Raw genomic sequence first — 10,581 nt, forward strand, 5'->3', positions numbered from 1 at the left:
ATTTTATTTTCATCCAATCTTTTTCCTCACTCTCTCTCAGGTCTCGACTGCACTAGTTCACTTCACTCTGCGCTAATTCCATTTCTTCCATGGTACTTCCCAAATTTGTAACGTTGAAGTTGTAACATCAAATCAAACTTCTTCTTCTGATAATAATAATAATAATGGCTTCCATTAACAACTTCAACCCTTTCGGTGGCAACTGGTTCAACAAACCCCAAAACCCTCTCCCTGCTGTCAACTTCAACATCCTTGGATTCTTCGAACACAACGCCAACTCTCCGCCCTTCGCCGCCATTGGGCTCCCGAGGTTCTTCCGCAGAAGGCCCAAGAAGCCCAACAATGGAGAACCTGGCCACTTCACTCAGATGGCTCACCAGTTCTTCTGGGAATGCGAGAACATCCCTGATTACAGGCATCTTCCCTTACTCTTCTCATTCAATTTTCAAGATACTTCTCTCAATAGTGGCATTTTTGTTTGAATGTGTAGGAACATTTTGATTGTAACTTGCATTAAACCCTTGTAAAACTAACTTAGTTTAGTTCAGACAGCTTAGGGTTAAGTTAGAGGCATGTTTGGATGGAGATTATTTTGGCTGACTAATCTGTTTTTTATTTGTTTCAATAGCTGTCTCAAGGTGATTGTTTGATAACAGTTTAATTTTGTTAAATGATGGATGGTTTTAATTTTAGATTAATTTTGATTAAGTGTCATTGTTTGATAATATGTATAGGCACACTCCGGAAGTAGAAAAGATTCTAAAACAAGACGAGCTCAACCCCTACGTGGAGGAGAGGGAGAATCCCACTGAGGAAGAGATAAGGGAGAACGAGGAGTGGATTGAGAAGTTGAAGAATAGCCCTGTTATGAAGTTTCTCTTGAGAGCCGAGGAGATCAGGGACAAGATGAACGAGCTTGATTTGGAGGAGAACAAGAGACCTTACCACAAGGAGGATTGGGAGGTGTGGAAGGCAGTGCCGCATGTCACTGGCCCCGATGGGCGACCAATGCCTAGGAAGGCACTGAAGACCGATAGCGAGGCCGATGACAAGTTTTGGGACTTTGCGAGGCAGTTCTTCTTTGGGCTGTGGGGGTTCAGGCAGCGGCCTTACCCACCTGGGAGGCCTAGTGATGCTGCTCAGTCAATTGGGTACAAGAACCTTGAGAGGCGATACTATGATTGTAAGTTTTATAAAGTTTGGAACTTTTGTACTCTGTAGTGTAAAAAAGACTAAGAAGCTCTACATATCTTAGTTTTATTGCAAATCTTTGCATAATTAGTTATGAGTTCAGTTAAAAGAGGAGGATTGTGTTAGATAGTCAAAGATGTGTTAAAAAAGTTTGGCTTGTGAATAAGTGATGGTTGAATTGACTGGATTGAATAGCATTGATTGAAAGGTTCTGGGTTTTGTTTGTGTTTGTGAAATATTTGCTTATGCATGTATTCATATGTTTAGATCTAGGCAACTATCAATGATGTTGAAATAGCATTGAACCAAAACTTGGGTTTGGATAAGGTTCAGAGTATTGCTCTTGCTAGTGAAATATGTGATTGGACCTGCATGTGTTACAATATATAAGCTACTTGCCAACGAGGGTTTGGTAAATTGATTGGTAGGAATAGGTCTTTGGTTCAGTTCCAATTGTTGATCCCTTGTTAGGAAAACTCTGATTGTGGTTTACCTTGCCTTGGTTGTGGAAAAGTCTATCCACCTTATATGCTTTCGTTTTGGCGAAAAAGTGACAAGGACTATGTAAGATACTTGTCTGTGTTTTTTTCTTTGTTAATTGCTATGGAAAAAGGTTGGATGTGAATATAATGTTAACACTATTTTTGTTTGTTGAATGTTTCGTGATGCAACTCTAAACTTTGTACGTAATTATTTAATTGGTGTGTCAACTCATTGCTTCCATGTTGGTTGTTTGTTGTATTTTTTGTTTTCTATTTAATGTAGTTATCATGAGGAGTGGTGGATGGTACTATAAGGACCGGCTAGGTCGTACACGAGGGCCTCTGGAGTTAATTACGCTTAAAACTGCTTGGGGTGCTGGAATTATTGATAAGAACACTTTCATTTGGGGCGAAGATATGGATGAGTGGGCTCCAATCCACATGATTTATGGAATGGAGCGTGCAATTGCTACATGGGAAGGTCTGACAGTCTTGATCTTTATCCTTCTTTTATCTGATATATCCTTTACTCGTTTATTATGTAAATTGTAAAGTGAACAATCAGTATGTTTTATTTTTACCATTTCTGGGCATGCTAAGAAAGTAGCACCATGTGTTATGATGAATTTAGTGAAGTAGAAAGTGCAACACATATTCCTGCATGGTAAAGTATTTGCACTAGGAGAAAGATATCAGATTGATGTATATTATGATGTTGAACCTGTATGGGTATTTTAATCAGAGCACAAGAAATGACACTTGTGGTGACTTTTTCTCTCAGATATTCATACACAGAGAAAAACGAAAAAAAATTACGGTATTGGAGCAATTATTTTTCAACCTCTCTATCTTTGATGGTCTTATCGTCCCTCAGTTATTGGTGTCTTAAACTGAGAATATAAGGTTACTGTTATCCAAAACCATTTATGAATTTCAAACTTGTTTGCTTCAGGACCCTAAAGTAAGAGCTCTCACTTAAAACTAGCTCTTGCTAAAATTCTTGTCTTCTTGATAACTGTTTCTTAATACTTTACTGAAAGACCAGTAAAACTGATTTACTATTAGATTCTATCCTAGATTTTGTTGACTTATACTCCTAAAAAGGTTTCACTATCTAATTCAAGTGAACAATCTATTGAAGACAATCATGTGAATAATGATCACATTTTGCATCTAAAAAACAGGAAATGATTCTTGGTTTGTATTTTTCTTTTTTGTTTTTTCAGTTAGACTTGCTGCTTCAGCAACGGCTCTTCTCCACAAACTTCAGAAGGGCATACCGCCATGGGTTCCTCTCAAGGGATTTGAAAAGAAGACTTATAAGCAGCTTCAAGAAGAGGCTATAGAAAGCAAGAGACGTGATTTAGCGGTGTTAGAAGCTAATGACGGTGTTTGGCCAGGAGTTAGAATTCCAAGTCATGCCCTATTTCTTTGGGCTAGTGGCTCTGAACTCACCACTATTTTGGAAGAGGATCACATGCCCAACAAGTACATTCCTAGACATCTTAGGTATGCATATGCTGAGACCATGTGATTTAGGGTGCCTTCGTTTTTTATTTTGAAAGAAAAAAAAAGTGATTTTATAACTTGATTTTTATATATAGTCGTAAAAAGTAAAAACGGAATATTGATATTTCTTAGAAACTACTCTAGTTAGCTTTTTCGAAAATGCTGAAAATTTAAAGAAATATGGCAAAGGTTAAAAAAATTTTTCCCCTGTAAAAGAAATTGATTTTTTGGTCCAGAAAAGGCAAAAACAAATGAGCCTGTAAATAAGTGATGATGTAATATCTTTCTTCTTACTTGCTTTTGTCATAGATAATGCGAGAAACTTTACTATGTTCTCTATCAATTATAGATGGATATAGTAATCAATTCTTGGTTCGAACTAATTTGTGGCTAAATCTTGCCTCCCAAATTTGTCTTTTATTTGTTTGGTTACAATGGATAATTGTGTGAGACAGGTTGCAGTTGGCAAAAATTATTCCAGGTTTGAGGCCATGGGAAGTTCTGAGTATAGAACAAGCAATGGATCAAATAACATTTAATGGCCAGTGGTACCGTGAACCACTCGGCTCATTCCAGACTGGTCCGCCATACATCCAGCACTGGAATAAGGACATGATGGTATGCATCTTAATCCGAGCTTCTTGAGTCGCCAGTAATCTACATTGATGTATTTTCACTCTTTTCCCCACTATGATTATAGATTGATACCTGCCTTACCAAGTACAAACTTTGTGTGTTTCATATCATATCCTTTCTTGGTTAAGTAAAATATTTTCTTGCATAAATGTAACTTTTCCCTTTCTCTACCCTCATAGCTTGGAAGGTTGTTACCTCTATCCCTTCGCTGCATGATGCATCTTCAAAATCAACTATTCAAATATCCATAGAAAAGCATGTCAAACAAGAAAAAAAGGTCTTGGCATAATTCAATTATAATGATAACATTTATAATGAGGACTAAAAACAAAAGAAAGTAGAATATAATAAAAGGACCAAAACCAATACAAAATTTCATAGGGACTAAAATCAAAATGTTGGAACCCGTAGAATGCAAAATCACGGTTAGTTGCCTTTGTATGAACAATTACTGAATTACCTGACTGTGGTGATGTCTTGGTATCTCTATAGTCCTATTTTTGCAATAACTAGCTTCTACTCAAACGTGAGATATTTCGCTTTATTATTTGCAGAGGTTATATAAGATATTCGAAGATCTCAACGACGAGGTGTACGAAAACTTGGTGAGGAACCTCCCGGGATTTGATAAAATTGCAGAGAAGGTTCAGAGAGATTTTATTACAAGAATCAATAAACTGTTGGAGAAGAGAGAAGCGGAGAAAAGGCGGCGGCGGCAGCTTGGCAGATGAGCTGCAGTGGTCGCTTCTTGTCTCTTCTCTCACATGACATCGACATATTAATTTGAGAGATTCTGGTTAGGTCGTTAGCTAAAAACAATTCACTTGCCCAGTTCATGAATGAGAAGGCAAATATTGGGTGGAAAGGGAAATCAAAGTGTAAGTTGTCACCAGTTATTGTAGCTTCGGCTGAAACCTGAAATGATACTTTGGTACATTGATATGAGGCCATGCTCATTCTCTCTCTCTCTCCCTCATTTCTCTCTAAAATGTTATGTCTTAATATAGATGGTTGGTCAAGCCATTGCAAGTGATACACGAGAATGGTTCGTCTTAATTGAGAAATGCATAAACACCCAAATTAATTTCCAAAGAATTTTAGATCAGACAATTTGGTCTCTAATAAATTTTTATGCTGTCGTCGAACATATTGGTCCTTTTGTTGGCAACAGACCGAGTTGGTGTCATCAAGAATCGTGAGAAGCACAAGGGAAGTTTTGACACCATCCATGTCCAGGATGCTACTGGTTAGGAGTTTGCGACTGCATGGGGAATCTATTCATCATCGGCAAAGGAACAAAGCCTTGGTTGTTTCTTCCCAAAGTTGTCCACCAACAACAAACTTCTCCATAAATTTAATTATGATATTGTTGGAAAATTTTGGTTTTTAGATTTAGATTGTTAAGCTTTAGGGCTTACTCTCAGCAAGGTATATAATTAAATTAAATTGAATTTTTTGAATTATCATTCTTAGCAATAAAACTGTTATGAAATTATTTTTTTCAAATAAAATATATATAATATTGTGTACTTTGTAATTAATTTATGTCTTGCGAATTTTCGATATAATGTGATATATTTACACATTATATGTTGCGTGGCTTATCTGAGATGGGGTTACTTTTGGGCCTGAACGTGAGGTCCAAACTCTTTTTGGAATCACGTTTGATTTCCGTGGGTGTCGAGGTGCCGCCATTTGAGTTTCTCGTGAGGAGGTGGGGTGTAGTATCTGTAAGGGACTCTGATGCTTAAATTAACAAAGGTTTAAAGCAGGTTTTTTAGTAGATTGGGTCCTGTTCCGAGGGTTACCTGAAACTGGAGGTTGATCTTGGATGAGATCTTCTGTATTGGTCGGAGATGGTGTGTCCGGTTGGCTGGTGGCGGCCGGAGCTGTTGTGTCCGACTTGTTGGACTTGCTGCACTGCTGATCCTTGGTCACCGGAGGGTGGGGGGTACCTGCAAGAGACTCAGATGCTTAAGTTAGCACGGGTATTAAACAGGTTTATTGTAGAATCAGAGTATGAGTTATACCTGGGTGCTTCAGTGTATTTATAGTAGTGAGATGTGACCTTCTTTGGATTATCTTATCTTATCTTATCTTTTGTTGAGGTCAGCTTATCTTCCGTGGAACCGCCCTTGTCTCTATCGGCTTGGGCTGCCTTTGGATCTGGGTCGTATTCCTTGAGTTGGGCCCTTCTTTGGGCTTTTCCTGTCGCTTTGGCCGACTTCTTCGTAAAGAATTCGGTCCGCTTGACCTAAAGAGGTCGATCGCTTTGTTACTGAACATCCCGGCTCGGTCATCTCGACCCAGGGTATGAACAGGTCCTAAATATACTGAGGGTGTCAATATATTTCTAGTAAAGTAGATAACCACCTTTTAGAGTAGTTCCACCTTTGATGGTGGATGACCGTTCCATTTTCTTAAGGAAGTTGTTGAGATATCATTTCTAGATAAATGGGAGATATCTTAGGAGTTAGTTACTTGTTTAAATAAGTAGTAATGAGTTGTTCGTTGTTGCGCCTAACCTCTATGAGATTGGGTAGGAGTAGATAGGGCCAACGCTCTTTGGTGGACTTTTATTCATTTTGGGTGTGGCTATATCTTTGGGCCAGGGTATGAACAGTGCCCCCTATTGGAGTCCGAGCTTTTACGAAGTCGGACTCAAGCATTTGTAGATCAGACTGCTTTCTTGTGGATTAAAACATCAACTCGGACAAATCGCCTTTCTTGGGTCTAGGTCGGGTACTCGACATATTTTAAAATTTGAGACGTTACGTCTTTTCGTAGTTCCACGCACGTTACTCTATGGTTACCTTGGTAACCGTGCACCATAAATGAGGGATCATGAAATTACTCTTTTGTCCCTGGTGTCTTATAAATACTCAAACTCATTTCTCTTTCTTCTTTTTTGCTTTTTTTTTTCTGAAACGTTTGCACTCAACAATTTTCCGCTTTCAACCTTTTCAAATTCTTTCGTGCAACCATTCTTGCGTTCAAGATTTTTTTATCATGAGACTTAGAAAGCTTTGCTCGTGCTTTTGAGAGAAACGTTCGTGTTTTGATGCTTGTTTGTGCTTCGTTTCATTTTCTAATTAAGGTTGGTCTTCTGTGATTGTGCTTTTGGTAATGTACTTCTATTTGGAATTTATTTTTGTTGATTTGGCGATGATTCATCGTTCATTTGATGGTTATGTGTCGTATTCGTTTGAAAATTTGCTTCTTTCTTGAATTTTGTTGTTGCCACTGTGAAGTTGAGTGAGGTTTCACTTTATGTTGCCCCAAATGGTACCATTTTTTTCCATTGAAGATGACACCATTTCCATATTTGTATGTTTGCTTGGCATACGAAGGGTTGTAAGAACTGTAACGTTCTTAGTTGATGACGACCCAACCTTTTGATTTTGTGTAAGTGTTTATGTTGTTATACTTAGCCTGCCGACTTGTAGTGATCTCTTTTTATTATATTGTAGGTATAGCTTTTATGTCCCCGTCAGTAATTCTCAACATGTCGTCTAAAGCCCCGTTTGACTTAACTTGGGTAGATGTATCTGTTCTTTCTGTCATTTTTGTTATTGATAATGAGTATGCTGAGACCTTTCGTAGACACCATAGGTTGTGTATAAATCGGGAGGATGAGAGGAAGTACGAAATTGTAGTTGCCGATCCTGAAGAGAGAATTTGTTTTTTTCCGACTTGAGAAATCAGAGTGCCATTTCATGTCTGTGTATGACTGTTTTTTAACTAAGTTGGGAGTTAGTCTTCCTTTTATCGACTTTGAAATCGAGATTCTTAATCTCTGTAATGTTGCTCCTTCCCAACTTCACCCTAACTCTTGGGTTTTGTTAAAAATTTATCAACTTATTTGCTGTGAACTTGACGTCCCTCTTTTTTCTAAGATTTTCTTTTACCTTTTTGTTCTTACCAAACCTTTTAGTTCCAAAAAGTAAGGCTAGGTCTCTTTCCGGGCTGTTCAAGGGAGGAAGGTCTTTGCTATTTTTTGATGATTCTTTCCACGACTTTAAAAATTACTTCTTTAAAATTCGATATGTTGAGGTGTCAGACTTTTCTTTCTGGATGAGAGAGATAAGCCCCTTTTTAGCTTGTATTGGGAGAAAAATCATGTAGTTGTTAAGAATAATTGGATAATTTGGATGAGGTCGAGGAGAGTGTAGTCGCTTTATTCCAAGAGTGTTGAGGTCGAGCTCCTTATATGAATACCAATAAATACTTAGAAAATCCAAGCCAAATCCAATTAGAGTTAAGTAGCATTCTTTTCATTTTGTAGATACAATTTTGTTTTGTTGGGCTAATGTGATCCGACTTTGATGTCATGTAGAAACAATGGCTGGAAAGCCGGCTGCTATGAAAATTTTTCGTTTTGTTAGGAAGAATGTTGTTGCCCGAACTATTCAACTAAAAGAAGTCGGTGAGTCAGGCGCCCTTCCTTCTCCTTCCAAGTCGGACTTGGGTGCATCTGCCTCCCTTAAAGTTACTCCCGATCCAACTCCTCCTGCCACTCTTCCTGGTAGTCAAAAAATTTCTCTGGCACCCCTACTCCTGAGCCTAAGCCTAAAAAGCGTAAGACTTTTGAGTCTACAACTGTCTATGAACCGGACTTTGATGGTATAGAATTTTGTGAAAAACACATCCTTTCACATAACTTTATTAGTATGGATGATTTTTTCATAAAGAACCATCTTCAAGTACTTGTCCGAGGTGGAATTTGGACAGCCGTATTGTTTTATTGAGGGTATTAGAGAAGACTCCCCTTAATTCCACTCGATACACTTTGGCTGACCTACAAACTGAAGTGGCATCTTTGAGGGAGTCAAAAAGAAGTAGGAGGGTGAAAAGGAGTCGCTTGCTTTCAACCTCGCCAAGGCTTGGGAGAGGGTGAAGCAATCTGAGGCCACTTGTGCCATGGCGGAGGGCTTAAAAAAGAAGGCTAAAGAGAGCTATATATACCAGGGTCTTTGCGAGGAAGCTAGATTTAGCAACATGAAATAAGCGAGGAAAGTCTATCAGTTGTTAAGCGGTCGCTAGTTCCTCGTTAAATAAGCTTCTGATTAGTGACTTAATTGCGACCAGTTACTTCTAAAATTTTCTTGGTTAGCTTTGGATTTGTTATAACTCTGCAACGGATTTTCAATGAGATTAGCGAGTAATTTGCTACAAAATAGGTAGGATATAGCTTTTGTTCTACGACAAGATTGCAGTTGTCAAGTCGTTCGCTAAATTAAAATTGCAACAACATAGCGACAAATGTATTGCGCCTGCTAATCAGCGACTTAAAATCAGCGAACGAAGTGTGTCAGTTGTTAAACGGTCGCAAATATCTCGCTACTTAGATCCAAGGCATTAATATCCATATTTCCACTTTAGCGACTAATTAGCAAGGAACACTTCCCTAGCTGAATGATTTATCTTGTGATGAGTTAGCGACGACTATTTTTTGTCGCTATCCTAATTTTGAATTTTACAATGTTATGTGACAAATTAGCGAGAAACTACTTGCTCGCTAAAAAATAAAAACTTTGGTGACAAATTAGTTAAGAAATTGTCCATCGCAAATGCATTTCAAGTTGTTTTGACGAATTAGCTAGGAAGATTGTTCCTCACTAAATCTTATTTTCTCACAAATTTTATTTAGTGACGAACTAGTGTGTAAATTGTTTCTCGCTAATTATATATCAAACACTCGCGACGAAACAATGACAACAATATCCTTTGCTATTTTACTTTTATTCGATTAAACCCCAAGTGACTCATTTGATAGAATATTGTCACTCACTAATTATTTTGTGACAAATTAGCGAGAAAATTTTTCTGCTCTCTTTTTAGCTACATAACTCAATTTGCGAAAAAAAACTTGTTTGTGAATCTCTCGATAATCGATCGTTATTCTCAAATTCGGTTATTTTGTGACCGTTTATTAAGTTTGTTGTTAGTGCGTCACTAATTTTTTGCTAGTTAATGATGAATTAGTGACAAAAAAATATTTTTCGTAAAAGCCTATCGCTAATCTATTAAATTCTTATAGGAGACATTTATACTTATAAAAAAATAAAGAAATAATATTAAAATTTTAATATATAGAGTAATTTAAAAGGAAATAAATCTTTAGAGAACATGAGAATAAAAAATCCTTTGACATAGTAAAAAGGGGAATATCCATCATGATCTTTGATAATTTTTTCCCTCGACAAAGAAAAGCCATTTTTCGGTCCTTGATATTTAATTTTGTGGGACTGATTAATTCCTTTATCAATGATCTCTTTTCAGAACATACTTATGTGACACGTTAATTACTAATATATTTTTCATTTAATTTTTATAAATAAAAATAATTTAAAAATCAATAATATTTTTTAGTTTTACACCATAAATTATTTAGCTAATGTATTTGAAAAAGGTAACAAAAAATATAAAAAACAAAACGGTCTTGACAATTATTCTTAAAAGATAACGAGACTCCTAACAAAAAAGAATTTGTCAATTCTAGTTAGTTCTTAATGGATAAATCAACAGTTTAACATGTTATGTAGGCTTATTCCGTTAATATAAAAAGAAAATATTAATAGAGGAGCTAATCAGTCTTATAAAAATAAATATCAAGAGACGAAAAGTGTATTTTTTGTTGAGAACCTCGTTATCTTTCGAGATAACTGTAGGGCAGTAAGTTTTTTTTCTAATAAAAAAGATAGAAAATTATATATACGGAGATAAAAAAAAATTATAACATAATAAAAAATAAAAGAATTTG

At 36.8% G+C, this 10,581-nt stretch overlaps 1 protein-coding gene across 1 annotated transcript; it reads left to right on the forward strand.

Moving 5' to 3' along the window:
- LOC107625795 (protein TIC 56, chloroplastic) lies at window positions 1-4,853 on the forward strand. Its single transcript, XM_016328515.2, has 6 exons — window positions 1-415; window positions 735-1,183; window positions 1,957-2,154; window positions 2,900-3,182; window positions 3,638-3,800; window positions 4,373-4,853. Exons 1-6 carry the CDS (start codon window positions 165-167, stop codon window positions 4,547-4,549), a joined length of 1,521 nt encoding a protein of 506 aa, XP_016184001.1. The 5' UTR covers window positions 1-164; the 3' UTR covers window positions 4,550-4,853.

Source organism: Arachis ipaensis, chromosome B02, assembly GCF_000816755.2.
Source record: "Arachis ipaensis cultivar K30076 chromosome B02, Araip1.1, whole genome shotgun sequence".
Lineage (NCBI taxonomy): Eukaryota > Viridiplantae > Streptophyta > Magnoliopsida > Fabales > Fabaceae > Arachis > Arachis ipaensis.